We start from the raw sequence: 14645 nt of genomic DNA, 5'->3' as shown, positions 1-14645 counted from the left end.
GCAGCTGAGCTCAGCTGTCAGTCTGCTGGCAAGAAAGCAGCTCCATCGTCCCACTGTGGTGGTACAAAGCAATGCTGTGAAGACAGACTGGACCCCAGTCATGCCACCGGGTGGGAGCTGTCACTGCTGGGGAGGTACTTGCTAGAAAACGAGACTAGTGCTGGATGGCTCAAGGGGGTTGTTTTATTGCAACAGGAGTGAGAACAGCTGAGTTCAAGTAAAAAGTGACAAACTTCATTGGGTCATTGGTGGGCTTCAGCCCCAGGGGAGGAAGGCTTGTGCCTGTGTGTACAGCCACAGCCTAGACCTGCCCTGGGGCAGTGAGCTGGGCTGGAGTGAGGTGCTTCCCCCATGGGCAGGCCCAGCCCGCACTCACGGGAGAGAACGACATGTCTTGGTGGTAGTGCCCGATTAACATGGGATGCCACAGGGCAGACATGCCCAGGAGGAAATGCGTGAAAGGAAAGGCAGCTCAGTTAGGTGGTACCTTAGGAACCAACCTCTGAGCCCTCAGGACTGTGCCTGGGACATTGACTAGGACAGGAAGACATGGCAAAGAGCAGGACGTGTCCCAGGGAATGCTCAGAGAGGGGCCCGGCTGGGCAGAACAGCTTGGTGGGACTCAGCTCACCTGGTTCCTGCAGTAACTTCGCAGCTGACTGCCATTCCCAGTCTTTGGGCTTGTGAGGGACCGCAGAAAGGCCGTCCCAGGTGATGAGCTACAGCACAACCCACCAGGTTGGCTCTGCCAGCTGGTGGCTGAGTCATGGGGTGGCCCAGTGCTTCAGGCCACAGTCGTGGGCTGGCCGCATCTATGATAGTGTCCTGCTTATCTGAGGGACCTGCCAGGGCTGCAGCCTTGAGCCTGCTGGCAGCAGAGGACTTTGCTCTACACCGCATATTGAGGCAAAGGCCAGAGGCCAGGGAATGCAAAGATTAGCACTGGGGTGAGGCAGAGAGGGAAAGCCCTGGTGTCTGTAGCTGCCTCAGCCCACAGGCTCTGGTTCTGATGTGGAGATGGAGCGCAGTCGAGATGGGAAGAGTCCAAGCCCTCAGAGCCCCAGCTGTCAGCCAGTCCTAGTTCTGCTGGTGCAACTGCATGGTGGGTTTCACCGGCATCACGGCCCATTGCCCTGGCCCAGGGGCACCACCACCTTGTCCAGCCAGAGCAGGGAGAGCTGGGCCGAGCGCAGCTGCCGGCGGTGGATGCGGCGCAGCCGCAGGAGGTAGAGGACTATGGCCAGCACTACAACCAGGATGCAGGCGAAGAAGAGATAATGGTTGTAGACAAAAGAGAGTCGCAGCCAGGAGGCATGTGCTTGCCGGATGCTCTCCTGTCGGAGATCCCTGTGGAAAGTCAGGACCGGCTGTGAGATGCCATGGGGTACTACCAGGGTCTGCACCGCCACTCCCACTCCCCTTACTGGGGGTGGCAAAGCCCTCACCCAGCACGGTAACTCCAGCTCCTCCCCAAGCACCCTTCCATCCAAGCAATGCCATCGGCGAGCCCATGGTACCTGAGTGGCAGAAACCGTGTCTTGTAGAGGATGGCTCCCAGCGTCCACTGCACCTCCCGGTCATACACCAGCTGGGCCGTGCGTAGGCTGGGGTAGTCCAGGGGGAAGCGGAAGCCCTGGTGAAGGACTTGGTACATCCAGGCCGATTTGAAGCACTGATACCTGCAGGCACGGCACGCGGGAGCATCAGCCAGATGTTGCCACCTACACCGTGGTCCCTTACCCCAGTGAAAGCCCCCCACAGGAGGTTGAGCCATGGCACTCGCCCAGCAAAGCTGCTCACTTCAGCCGGTGCTCATCAGCGTGCGCAGAGTAGAGGCCGCCACGGAAGCGCTGGGTCAACACCTGCCATCGCTGGCTGCAGTACTCCTGGGGGAAGGAGTTGGGGCTCAGCAGTGAAACAGCCCCTGCTCCCTCCCAGCTGCAAGCACAGCAGCTCCCCAGCCCCAGGCTGGGGCAGCACCCACCTGGGCAGCAGATGTGAAGGTGGGGGCACTGTAGTGGCCGCCCAGGCGCAGCACGTCCTCGGTGCAGTAGAAGAACTCAGAGAAGCCATAAAACTCACTGTTGCTGAAGTCGATGGGCGCTTTGTAGGCCCCCACCAGGGAGGCCTGGCTGCTGTTGGGCCCAGCCAGGAGGGGCTGCAGCAGCTCTGCACAGGCTGACCAGTCCCCTCGCCCCCGCACGTACAGGGTTCGCCCGCCCCTCACCACCGTGTCCTCCAACCCTACAGGCAGGCAGGGGTCCAGGAAGGGTGTCTCAGGGCTCAGCCCTGTCTGCTGGCCATGCAGGCTGGAAAACAGGCCAGGAAAGAAAGATGATTGCACAAGAGGTCCTGTACCACCCCCCAGAAGCCCAGTCTAGCACTGCCCTGCATCCATATACCCCCTGCACCAGACCAGGCTGCGCCCCTTTGTATCCCAGCAGTGCTGGCACCCACCCTGCCACCTCCTGCCAAGGCCAAACTTGCCAAAGCTGTCACACTGACCGGTGGCCATGTGCCCCAAGCACCTGCGAGGTGTAACAAGGCACAGCCCACCCCACCCAGCTCACGGGGATCTGTGCCCCTGTGCAGCCCCTGTGGATCTGGAGGCAGGGTTTGCTCCTGGCACAGGAGTACCTGAGCACCAAACCTCTCCACCTCTGGCGACAGCTTCACGTAGCACTCTGGGAAGGGAAGGAGAGACAGGAGACGGAGAGCTCGAGGTTGGGATGCAATGGAAAGATGTGCTGAGTGAATCAGTAGTGCTGAAGAAGGAGGGGGAAAGTCAGAGCAGGAAAAGTCAGAGCAGGAAAAGCCAAAAGCCACCAGAGGGGCCCCTCCGCAGCCTGCCACGAGGGAAGGAAGAGGAATGCAGGGAGCTGCAGTGCTGATAATGCGTGCTGGGCTTGGAGAAGGGCAGCACCCGCACACCCTGTGCCAGCCCAGGCATCTGCTGCTGCCACTGTGACTAAGAAGCTGTTATCGCCACGGGCGGCTCTTGGGGCAAATCCAAGGGGGAGAGGGTGGCCTGAAGGAACCAGCACCCCATTTTGCAATGCTGCAGCAGGGGCACCACTAGGTGAGGCAGCAATACCGGTTGTGCACATAGGTCTGGTTCAGCACAAGCTCCTCATAGCGCTGCCGAGCAAAATTGCCCCCAAAGCCGAGAAAGGTGTTGACATAGACACGGTACATGTGGCCAGTATGCTGCACATCACAGCCCAGGTTGAATTCTGCCAGCAAGCTCTTCGCAGCCTCCTCCTGGGAACACAGAGAGGTCCCTGATCAGCAACGACCCAGGGAAGGCAGGGGCTGCTCTTAAGGCTGGCCAGCCAGACACGCACCTGCTGCAGGGAGAAGGCTCCAGAGTTGGGCACTTCATAGGCAATCTGCAGGGAGGCACCCCCCATGTCCAGGATCCCAACCGTTCGTTTCCGAACCAGGGACTCTCCCTGGTCCCCCAGCGCTACAGTGACCACCACATCCTCCTCTGCAACCCACAGCAGCATGTCAGCGATGGGTAGGACCTGGGGCAGTATCTCCTCCCTTCCACCGTTACGCCCCCCAGCAGCCTCATGGGACTCCTCCACCCCTGCAAGCAGCCCCCAGGGACCACTTGCAGGGCAGCACGTTCTGGCACTTGGAGCTGGCTGCCCCCCGGCTTTGTAGGTTCCCCCAAAGCATCCACTGTTGGAAGCCACCACAGGAACACCGCTACAAACCCTCTCTCCCAGGTTCTTCTCCCAAAATGCTGCAGGTGCTCCCCTGACACAGGGACTTGTTCCTGTGACAGGAGCAGGTGCCCCTCCAGGTTCAGGAGAGTTTCACACATGTGGCTGGATCAGGTATTGCCTGACCAGAGGGGCAGACACTGCCTGCTCCAGAGCTTGCTCTTAGCTCCAGTGCTGGGGCACTCAGACCTTCCCAGCTGCTCTATGAGCAGCCAGACTCACCATCCTCATGATCAAACCGGCCCAGGACAAAGTTGATGCCGATCCAAGCATAGACACCTGCATGAGACAGAAAGGGTCATTACAGCAATAGACTAAACGGAACCAAGCAGTGCTTTGTGGCAGCTCCTACCTTCCTGTTTCCCCGAGATCACTTCTGCGTGTGATTTGGAGAAGAGGAAATCAAACTCCAGGGGCACGTTTCTCACCAAGTTCTCCAGGATTGCAGCTTGGTGCCTGCAAGAGCACAGGAGAGGGGCACACACTGAAGGACCTTCACCAGTGACACTCCTTTGGGGGAGCACAAGAGACAGCAGGAATCCCTCTGCAATACACCCCATGTCCAGCCCCACAAGTCCTGCTGCTGCACCCACTGCACTTTGGACACGAGGAACTAGATCTATTCATCTGAGGCTTCAGTAAAATGCGTCTCCTCTCAGCTCCCTCCCAGCGTGTTCAGACTCTCCTCCCGCAGCCCTTGCCGCTTGCCCCAAAAACGCACCCTTTCCTTTCTCCAACATCCCCCCCCCGGATTCCTAATTCTCCCACAAGGATCAAGACGGGGAAGCTGTCCCCCTGCTTCTCACGGCTGAGGGATCCCAGCAGGTCCCTGGCCACCCCGGACGAGGCCAGAGGAGCTCACCCCTCGGGCAGCAGCCGCATGCCCGCCGTGCACAGGATGTAGAGCGGCGTTTCCTTGTGCTTCTGCGCAGGGATGTGGGCTGCGGCGAACTGAAGCAGCGGGCGCAGGTAGGGCGTAGCTTGCGTGGGGGCCGCTGCCGAGATGCCTGCCCGGGGAAGGGGGGCGGTGAGCCGGCCAGCCCCACCGCGGGCTGCAGCAGAGACCGGCGGCACCGACCTGGCTTAATTTTCTTGACGACGGGGCGGCTGCTCCGGTCCCTCATCTGCCTGATGTCCAGCAGGTCGTGGGGGTTCCCGTTGTGCGGGGGCCAGAAGTAGACGAAGACCCGGGACCCGCTGCTCCCGCAGTCGACGACCACCCCGTAGTTAAGGGCCGGGTCCTCCGTGTCGGTGGCCGTCAGCTCCTCTGCCCGCGCCAGATACCTGCGGCCCGGGGGAGCGGGGGGGGACACGGGACAGGGCGCCTCAGACCCGGCGAGCAACGCTGAGTCCCGGTCCCCCGGCAGCCCCCGGTCCCCGCTCACCTCTCGTCGCGCCGGGCAGCGCGGGGCGGCGCGGCCCAGCGGCGGGGGGCGGCAGCCGCCAGCAGCAGCAGCAGCCCCACGGCGAGGGCCGCTCCCAGCGCGGCCAGGCGCTGCCGCGGCCCCGGGCACGGGCAGGGTCCCGCCGACCGCCACGACGGGCAGGAAACGCCGATCCTACGGGTAGAGGCCACTGCTCAGCACCAGCACCGGCCCCGGGTCGGCCCCGGCCCCAGCCCCCCGGGCCGGCCCCGCTCACCTGGCCATGCGCGTCTGCCGCTGCCCGCCCGCGCATCGCCCCGCTGCCGGCACCCGCCGCCCGCACCGGCGGCCACGTCACCAGGAGCCGCCGGCGCGGCCAATAGAGGCCCCCCGCAGCCGAGCCCCGCCGGGCGGCGCTCCGCCCCCCGAGGCAGCGGCGCCCAATCGGCTCGGGGCGGGAAGGCGCCCCCAGGCGGCCGAGGGCGCGCCTGGCTTCGTTCTTGCTCCCTGGTCCGACCTTCGCCGGACGACGTCACCTAGAGACCGCCTACCGCCAGTGCCCAGCCAATCCGGAGCGCCCAAATAAACAACACGCGCCGAGAGCCGGAGCGGCGGGAGCGGCGGCCAATGGCGGCTCCCCGGCCCTGCAGAGAGGCACCGAGAGCGGGCAAAGGTCGCGGGCCCGTCGCCCAATGGGCTGCGCGGCGGGGCGGGGCGAGAAGTTGAGGTACCCAATGGGCGGCGCGCGTCGGCGGGGCGGGGACTACGGGCAGCCAACTGGCAGCCCGCCCGAGCGCGCCGGAGGGAGCGGCCGCCAGTGGCGGCGTTCGAGCCGCGGCGGCGGCGGCCAATGAGCGTGGTGCCCGGGAGCGGTGGGCGGCGGGCCGAGCCAATGGGCGTGCGGCGGGGGTGGGCGACGGGCGGTGGCGGCCAATGGGTGCGGCAGGGCGGGGCGGAGCTGCTGGCGCGGGGCGGGGCGGCGCTGCGCGGGGCCGGGGCGGCGGCGGCGGCAGCGGCGGCGGCGGCGCCATGGAGCTGGGGGCGGGCGCGGGGGCGGGCGCGGGCCCCGGCGCGCGGGGTGGTGCGGAGTCGGGCCGCGTCCTGCTGCTGCTGATGGGCGGCGGCGGCGCGGGCCGGGCGCGGCGGGGCGGCGCGGAGACGGAGGCAGAGCCGGGTCCCGGTGCCGGCCCGGGAGGGCCCGAGGCGGCGCGGAGTCCCGAGCCGCGCTCCCCACCCGCCCCCGACTACGAGGCGCTGCCGCAGGGCGCCGCCGTCTCTACGCACATGCTGGCGGGCGCCGTGGCGGGCGTTATGGAGCACTGCGTGATGTACCCCGTCGACTGCGTCAAGGTGCCGGCACCGGTGGGGGGCGCGGCGGGGCCGCGAAGGGGGCGGTGGACTGGGGCCTGGCGGGGGAGGGAGGCGGGGGCTGCCCCGGCTAGGCCGCGCCGGGCCCGCGGGGGTGACGGCCGTCCGCCGGGGCCTTGTGTTGCAGACGCGGATGCAGAGCCTGCGGCCGGAGCCCGCCGCCCGCTACCGGAACGTGCTGGAGGCCCTGTGGCGCATCGCCCGCACCGAGGGGGTCTGGCGACCCATGCGGGGCCTGAACATCACCGCCACCGGCGCCGGCCCAGCCCACGCCCTCTACTTCGCCTGCTACGAAAAGTTAAAAAAGACGCTGAGCAACGTTATCCACGCGGGGGGCAATAGCCATGTGGCCAACGGTACTGCTCCCGACGCCCCGCCGGGCCGTGGGGGCTACCGGGGGCCGCCCCCCGCCGGGCCGGGCCGGGGAGCGGGGTGGGGAGCGGCAGGGAGGGCTGGGCCCGTCCCACTGGGCCGCGGGGCATCAGCCCCTGCGGGGCCGGGGTGCCACGGCCCCGCCGAAGCCCTGCGCTCTCCCTATCTGCCAGCTGGCTGCACGGTGCCTGCTGGCCTGGCACCGGGCAGGGGGATGTGCTGGTCCCGCACCTGCTGTGGCCGCTTCCAGGTGTCTGGCTCGAAGCAGGTCAGTGGCCCCGGCTCGGAAGGGTACCGGTGGACGGGAGCTGCCCGCAGATGAGCTGGGACCGGCCGCGGCCCCATGGGTTGGTCGTGCCCAAGCTCGCCCCAGGAGTGCCACATGGTTTTGGAGCCCATCGCGCCTCGGTGCCCGTCACTCGTCTCATGGAGCCGCCACGGTGGGGAAGGCGTGGGGCTGAGGGGAGCGGGGCACAGCATGCCCTCGGCAGGCGTGTGCCGGAGTGCCGGCGCGTGTCTCTGCTGTGGGGCTTGGGGACACTGGCCATCCTCGGGGCCCCTGCCAGCAGGTGGCATTGGCCTGTCCCCCAAGGGCTGGGCCCGAGTAAGTCCCGGTCAGCCCACAGGACTTGACAGCCTGTCACAATCCTCTCCCTCTCTTTCTTGAGCTCTCTCCGGGTGGGAACTGCTGAGGACTGGCCAGCCTCTTGGAGGGGAGACGGAAGCCGCTTTCATATCTCGCCCTCTTCCAGGGGCCTCCTCCTGTCCCTCGGCAGGGGACTCGGGGCTGTGGTGGAGCCTCGGGGTCCCTCACACACGCACACCCCCCCTCACATGTGGCAGTTCTTGTTTTGCAGGTGCAGCCGGGTGTGTAGCAACGTTGCTCCACGATGCAGCCATGAACCCTGCCGAAGGTAACGATGGTCCTGGCCTGCCAGGGAGGGGAGGATCAGGGTCTGCCCAGGCCGCTTGGGTCCCCTCTGCGGCATGGAGGGTGCTTTCCTCAGTGCTTACCCAACTGCAAGGAACCGCTGGGGGCTGTGGCTCTGGTTAGGGAGCCCTGTGGCTGCCCATTATGGTGGGGGTAGGTAGAAGAGATTAATTCTGGGGACCACAGCAAACCCCAGTTTCTGAGGAGCCAGGAGGGCACCAGCCTTTCACCTAGGGGTTTGGCTGAGCAGGAGAAAAGGGAAGAGAGGTGTGATCTGTACCACTGAAGTTATTCTCAGTGTGTGGGAATTTGGCATTACTGTGGTGAGATCTCAGAAAGATGTGGTATAGTTCTGGGCCTGTGTTCAAGAAGGAAGTGAAAAGAATGGGGTATGAGAAGCATGCTTGAGATGTCAGGAGAAGGGAGATCTTTTCTTGTGGAATGTCTGGGTCTGGAAGGTACCTATTTTCTTGAGCCTGGTATGTATGAAAAAGGCAGAGGGAGTTTGTAATTATTACAACTTCTGTGAACATGGTGGGAGAAGGAGGAATAACAAGGAAAGGCCAGTCATGAACACATTTTTTCTTCTTAAAACGAGGGCTTGTGACAGTGCAGGTTCCAGCTGATCTGGGCCCAGCAAGGCTTCTGCCAGCCCACTGCCTGGCTGGGGCCCTGAGGAGCAGGCAGCTGCATGGCCAGATTGTTATCATTCCTTCCCTGGAGCCCGGCTTCTTATCACAGCTGTAGCTGTTGTATCATTTTTAGCTTCTTGTGGCCCTGTAGAAATAGAGGGAGGCAGGACAGCAGCAGACTGCACTCTGGGCTCTCCCGCCCTACTTTTGGATGTGTTGAGGGCATCTGGTTGTTGCCCCGGAGTGGCTGCATTTCAGCAGCAGCTGCTAATGATCACTGGCTGGTGGGCTCTGCGATGTGCTGTGGTTATTCTGGGCTACATTGGGGGTGGTTGGGGAGGGACAGGCTTGTCCAAATTGAGGGCTGTCTGGAAGATAATAGATGGAAGGGGGTGCTTCTGACTGCACAGTAGCTCTGCAGTGGTGGATGGGGAGACATCGGTCATTTGGGAGCGAGGGTGGATGTGTACAATAAGTGCCTGGGTATTGGGATGTTTGCTGGGGTTGCCGCAGCTGTGGGGCTTGCAGGTGGTCCAGCAGATATAAACGGCTGCAGTCCTGCCTGCAGGACATGTAGGGCACTGCTGGTCTGAGTTGTCCATCATTAGCTCTTAAGCCAGCGTGACCAAACTCCGGGCACCTGGGAGGAAACCTGGCTGTGCACTTACCCTTCTCTCCCCTTTTCCCCTCCGTGCCTGGGTCCGGGCTGCTGCTGTTGGCTGCTGCCGTCTGTCCCAAGTGGTCAAGCAGAGGATGCAGATGTACAACTCGCCTTACCAGCGTGTGACGGACTGTGTGCGGGCTGTGTGGCGCAACGAAGGGGCTGGAGCTTTCTACCGCAGCTACACCACCCAGCTCACCATGAACATCCCCTTCCAAGCCATTCACTTCATGACCTACGAGTTCTTGCAAGAGCAGCTCAACCCCCACAGACAGTACAACCCAGGCTCCCATGTGGTCTCTGGAGCCTGCGCAGGGGCTGTTGCTGCTGCTGCCACTACACCTTTGGACGTTTGCAAAACACTGCTCAACACCCAGGAGTCCCTGGCCTTGAGCTCCAACATCAGCGGACACATCACAGGCATGGCCAATGCCTTCAGGACGGTGTACCAAGTGGGCGGCGTGACCGCCTACTTCAGAGGGGTCCAGGCAAGAGTCATTTATCAGATGCCCTCAACAGCAATTGCCTGGTCCGTGTACGAGTTCTTCAAATACATCCTCACCAAGCGCCAGGAGGAGCGGCGGGCTGGGAAGTGATCCAGAGCCAAATGCTGTTCCAGACCTGCTTCAACTCCCCCCCTGGTTTGTCTTCTGACCCCTCTCCCTTTTGGTTTGGTTTGTGTTGACAAGAGGGGGCAGCGAAGCCCTTTGGGGTTTAGTGATGCCAGTTTTTGCCTGTGGCTGCTGCAGTTCTGCTCAGGCAGCGCGGCTTGTTCTCTCCCAGGGTAGTCCAAGATGTCCTGCTGGGAGCTGCAGCCCCGGTCACATCCCCTGGCACTTCAGTGGAGCTGTGCTCCTGTCCTTCCCTTAACCAAAGCCTCCTCTCATGCAAATTGCCCCTCCTCTGAGGAGAAGGTGAATGTCCTACCTTGCCTCTGGCAGGGCCAAGCTGAGCTCACAGCCACCAAGGAGGGGGCAGGGAGGTGGCACTGGCTGGTATGCTGGGGGCTTTGTCTGGCTCTTGGCTGAAGCAAAGCGTAAGCCTTGCCGTTGTCTTGTAGCACGCACACGTGATGCTGACTGCCCCGGTGGTGGTGGGGAGGGGAGGGGAGGATGGCACTTGAGGGGAGACTGTAGGTTTGGTTTTGTTCCTGCTCTTGACACTTCCAATAAAAACAGTTCTGCTCTATCCTCATGGCCCTTTCTTATCCCACATGGCCCAGCTCCCAGCACTGCGCCTTTCTGACTGGGCCCAGTGCTGAGCTGATAGGTGCCAGGGGGTGAAGGGAAGCGGCGTCTGGGGGTGGCGGTGGGAGGAGAGGGCCTGCCTGGCTCAGCCACCCTGGCCATCTGCAGGGAGGAAGGTGGTCCCCATCCCCTTTGGCTTGTGGCCCATTGCTTGCTGCTGGCGTGAGTTGTGACCGCACCGGAGAAGCTGAGGTTCATGCTCCTTGGCCAGGCAGTCCTGCACCCTCAGTCTTACCAGGAATCCTGAGGATGCTTCCAAACTGCTCCAAACAGGTGTTGGCAGGAGGGTCCTGGGTTGTGTGTGTCAGGAACAGAACAGGAATTTTGGTGTTAGGTCAGGCTGGAGGGCTTTGCACCTCACACAGGGAATTTGGGGTTCAGCAGAGATTTTGCCCCCTGATTTTGAGTAATTAAACTAGTTTGATGCTCAATGAACATCTTAAAATTCTACCAACACACTTGCTCAAGGTGCTAGTGTTTTTGTCCAATCTAATTTTTTTCTAATCACATTAATAGAATAGCTTGTTTTTGTACATGTTAATATCTGTCTAGATACTGACTTCGTTTAGGGAACCTGGACCTGTGAGCCATCCTCGCTGGGTTTGTACTGAGCACTGAAGTTATCACCTAGTCGTGTTGACCTTCTTTCCTTGAGCCAGGTGCCCTTGGATGATCCTGGCTCTCACAGGATGCTCCCATAGTGCTTGTAGGAGGGGCATTTGTCCCACAGTGCCATGCCCAAAATCACTCCTGGAGGAAATGCATTCACACCTGTGGTATGTGCTGCCAGCAAGCATCTGGGTTGGCTCAGGGCTGATCCAGAGGATCCACTGGCCTGGCCTGCACAGAGGGCTGCAGGGGTGGGCTGTGGCAAGGGGAAAGAGGGGTTTTCCTGTGGCTGGAAAGGCTGCTAAGTGAGCAAGGGCAATGTGCAATCTCCGGGAGCATTGGGCCCCAGTGCTGTTGCGGGGCTGGAGGACAGGGGCACCCACACTGAAGGGTGCTTGACACTCCACCCAAGCCCCAGCCCAGCCCCAGCTCCAGCTTTACCCTGAGCATCTCTCTTGCCCAAGTTCCTGAGTGTGGGTGATGGATGCCAAGTGACTGCCCATGGGATTTTCAATGGCTGCCCAGAGGTCTGGGTGTCCCTGGACACCGAGCAGCCACAGCCACTGCTCTGCAGGCCGGGTCCACCTGGGTTTACGCTGTGCCCATCCTCTGCTCCCTAGCATGGCTCCTGGTTCTTGGATGAGAAACTCCTTAAAGAAGCAAAAGCCTCTAGAGCCTCCAGTTTTCTCACCATTTCAGGAACTGGGGCTTTAAGAAATAGCCTAAGTATTGCAAGATTTGGCAGCCCTGCGGCTCCTCCACCCAAGAGAGAGAAATCTGAGAAGCAGAAATGGCTGGGAGAGACCAGGGGAGGATTAGCTTGGCGGGCAGGGCATTAGACAGGAGTTTGCAGAAGACGGGTATGACTGGGCTCTGCTAGGATGGGTCTCCCTGCCCAGAAGCCAAAAGCTGTTGGCAATGGAGCTGCAGCTTTCCTTTAGCCCTCGCTGCATGCTGGAACAATGACAAATCCTGCAGAGGGAAAGGCATAAACATGGGCTGGGGGGAGATTCACACTATTAAATCCATCAGCTGCTGGAAGAAGCTCTATAAATGTCAGTGGGCAAAGTCATGACTGAAGGTGACTCTCGGATGTTTCCAGGAATAACTGCCCACAGAAGTGTGGTGGGAGGGAGTGAGACCCCCAGGAACAAGGAGATGATAAGTCAGCACAGTGTCACAGAGATGCTACCATGTGAGCAATTGGCCTGAGTGCTCTCCTGGCAAGGGCATGGCCTTTCTGGTCTCCTGGCACTTTGTCAGCTTACCCAGCAGCAGCTGAGTGTCGCCCAGTGCAGGCAGCTGCAGGCAGCAATATCCCTGCAGAGGATGGTGCTGCCTGTGAGGAGTCTGGTGCTGCAGGGATGGCAGGGACACCCAGGGGGTTTCCAGATATCCTTTGGGCCGGGCCACGAAAGACTGGAAAAATCCCCTGTTCTGCTGCAGTCTCCATCGCCTGAGCTGAAGCCCTGCTGCAAGAGTGAGGGCTGGCCAGGGCAGTGAGCAGCTGCTCCCCAGCTCTGCCAGGGTGGGGGTGACCCCTTGCCAGCCAGCCTGGTCCCCCGGTACCTTTGGCATGATGAGATGCCCAGAGGTAATGGAGTTATTGACTGGTTCAGCTATGGCTGCTGCCTTTCCAAGGTCTGATCATGCCTCAAGTGAAGCCATGCTGGTCTGGGTCTGTCCTGTGGCCTCCTAGGTATTTGGCTGTGCGTCGAGTAAGATCCCTCCTACAGCCTCTTCTGAGTAAAGAGACTATTTTTGGCTTTCCAGCAAGGAAGCCACGCTCAGCCCGGGAGAGTTTTGGAGACAATCCCTTTTCCTTTTGCCTCCTTGCAAGATCCCCAGTTACATCCAGCACAGGCAGGGATTTGCTGCCTTGCCTTCCCATGTCTGACTGCCCCTTGAGCCCTGTGTGCTGCCACTGGTGCTGAGGGGGTCCCAGGTGGGGTGAGCCCCACAGCCCCCGAGCAAGCAGAGCCAGGCAGCACTGCCAGCCTTGCACTGTGCCGGGTGATAGATCCGGGGCTGCCACAGCTCTGCCATGGCACAAGCCCAAGCTATTTCAGGCAGCCCACGCCAGGAGCAGCTGAGGAGCCCCCAGCCACCTTCCTGGGGTAACTGGAGACACCTGCACTCCTGCAGGTTAAGGGGCAGAGCTGGGGTGAGGGGAGCTGGGGGGGGGGGAAGGGGTGAATTTCCTGCAGAGCAGGAAGGGGAGACCCCTCCAAGCATATCTGCCCCATGCCTTCAGCCAGGGACCAGCAGGCTGCTGAGCTGCTCCTGCCTCAGGACCCACACACAGGGTGCTGAGTCCCAGCCTCCAGGGGCCTTTGCCAGCCCAGCTCAGGGGCAGATGGTGGGGGACAAGGGTGCTGCCCTGCCAAACCACATCCCTGCCCGTCCTCTGCTGGCACCCTGGGCTACCCTGAGCTTTCCTGTCCCCAGCTCCTCTGCAAAGGGTGCCTGACAGCTCTGCTTGGTGGGAGGAGGTGGCTGGAGCCTGCAAGGAACACAGAGGTGGGCTCCCAGCCTCCCTCTAGCCCCGACCCACCCCGGCTCTGGGATTCCTCAGGGCTCTGTCAGACCCCAATAAACTCATACAAGTTCTCATGACCCCATGGCCTTACAGCGGTGGTAAACGTGGGCGCCAGAGCTGCTGGACACAGAACAGACATTGCCTTTGGTGGGTCTTGGGAAACCTTCTTCTGATCCGTGTTGCTGCCTGGGTTAAACTGCTGAGAGACAACTCCTGGCTGAGCTGGTCTCAGCCTGCCAGGCTCCAGCTGAGCATCAGTGTTGAGGAAGGCAGGGAACACAGCCTGAAAGGTAAAGCTGAGGCTGAAAACCTGCTTTTATGGCTGTAAGGAGCCACCGGAGGAAGCAGTCCCCAGGGCTGGGCTGGGACTGCTCTTGGCGTGTCTGGTTTGACTGGGAGATATTGGGAATACCCGTTCTTAGTGCAGGGGTGTGCGTAAAAGTCCCCTGACAAAAGACTGCAAAGTGGCCCTGGGAAGATGCTGCCTGGCTGGAGCTGGAGTGCAGTCAGATGGCATGTTGCACTGGGGAGGTGGCAGAGGTGGGAGAATTGCTGCTTCGGGGCTGGATGGGGTGGCAGCAAGGGTCACTCTCCCAAGGGCACATGGGTGAAGGCAGCTCAAGTGTACTGTGACACTAGAGCCTGCTCTGGGATCAGTCTCAAAAGCAGCTGAAACAAGGGCTGTTCCAGGAGTCTGGGGGCTCGGGGGGGCTCCAGCCCTAACCTCCAAGGCCCAGCACGTTTGCAGGTATTGCACTGACGACAGTGCTAGTCCCGGAGAAACCCTGCAGTTTCCCGTCCCCGCCCCAGGACACCTATGGCATGGGGGCTGACATAAGAGCCTCCTGGCAGGGCACAGACCATGCCTGGCACGGCTAGGTGGGTGCCGGGAGAAATGCGAATCCAAGCAGGCTTCTCCTCTGTCTCCGGGAGCTTTTAGATGCCCATTAGACCTGAGCGGTATGTCACCCGGCGCATTGCCAGGGGCTCTAAAAAGGCGAGGGAGCAGGGAACCGGGCCGAAATGGGGCTGTGCCTCCGCTAGGGACACAGCTCCCTCTGGTGAGGACGCAGCTCCAACAGGCACCAGGCGCTGGACGCCACAACCATCCCAACTGTCCTTGGTCAAGGACTTGCAGGGGTTGAACGCGGCAGCTGGAGGCTGCGGGCAGTGCCAGGGCATCGGTAGGTG

The 14645-nt window shown here is 61.7% G+C and overlaps 2 protein-coding genes across 2 annotated transcripts; one reads left to right on the top strand and one right to left on the bottom strand.

Moving 5' to 3' along the window:
• Positions 1–161: 161 nt before the first annotated feature.
• Positions 162–5521, bottom strand: ENTPD7 (ectonucleoside triphosphate diphosphohydrolase 7). The gene is made up of 12 exons (XM_056352954.1): positions 5373–5521; positions 5117–5290; positions 4810–5015; positions 4594–4738; positions 4084–4187; positions 3954–4010; positions 3345–3490; positions 3095–3261; positions 1985–2309; positions 1801–1886; positions 1518–1679; positions 162–1347 (listed from the first exon to the last, which is right to left on the bottom strand). Exons 1-12 carry the CDS (start codon positions 5378–5380, stop codon positions 1119–1121), a joined length of 1809 nt encoding a protein of 602 aa, XP_056208929.1. The 5' UTR covers positions 5381–5521; the 3' UTR covers positions 162–1118.
• Positions 5522–6013: 492 nt separating this feature from the next.
• On the top strand, positions 6014–10247 carry SLC25A28 (solute carrier family 25 member 28). The gene is made up of 4 exons (XM_056352956.1): positions 6014–6445; positions 6591–6819; positions 7693–7749; positions 9138–10247. The coding sequence occupies exons 1-4, from the start codon at positions 6029–6031 to the stop codon at positions 9653–9655; spliced, it is 1221 nt and encodes a 406-aa protein (XP_056208931.1). The 5' UTR covers positions 6014–6028; the 3' UTR covers positions 9656–10247.
• Positions 10248–14645: the final 4398 nt, after the last annotated feature.

This window comes from Falco biarmicus, chromosome 9, assembly GCF_023638135.1.
Source record: "Falco biarmicus isolate bFalBia1 chromosome 9, bFalBia1.pri, whole genome shotgun sequence".
Classification (NCBI taxonomy): domain Eukaryota; kingdom Metazoa; phylum Chordata; class Aves; order Falconiformes; family Falconidae; genus Falco; species Falco biarmicus.
Note: the sequence above shows the minus strand (reverse complement) of the source record. Positions and strands in the feature narration are given on the sequence as shown.

Excerpts from the sequence above, each read along its gene's own strand:
- ENTPD7 (XM_056352954.1), bottom strand. Across the intron at positions 3,491-3,953 it reads CCGGTTTGATCATGAGGATG|AGGAGGATGTGGTGGTCACT; the intron begins GTGAGTCTGGCT and ends TGTGGGTTGCAG. Across the intron at positions 1,348-1,517 it reads ACACGGTTTCTGCCACTCAG|GGATCTCCGACAGGAGAGCA; the intron begins GTACCATGGGCT and ends GACTTTCCACAG.
- SLC25A28 (XM_056352956.1), top strand. The coding sequence starts at position 6,029 with ATGGGTGCGGCAGGGCGGGGCGGAGCTGCTGGCGCGGGGCGGGGCGGC. Across the intron at positions 6,446-6,590 it reads ACCCCGTCGACTGCGTCAAG|ACGCGGATGCAGAGCCTGCG; the intron begins GTGCCGGCACCG and ends CTTGTGTTGCAG. Across the intron at positions 7,750-9,137 it reads AGCCATGAACCCTGCCGAAG|TGGTCAAGCAGAGGATGCAG; the intron begins GTAACGATGGTC and ends GTCTGTCCCAAG.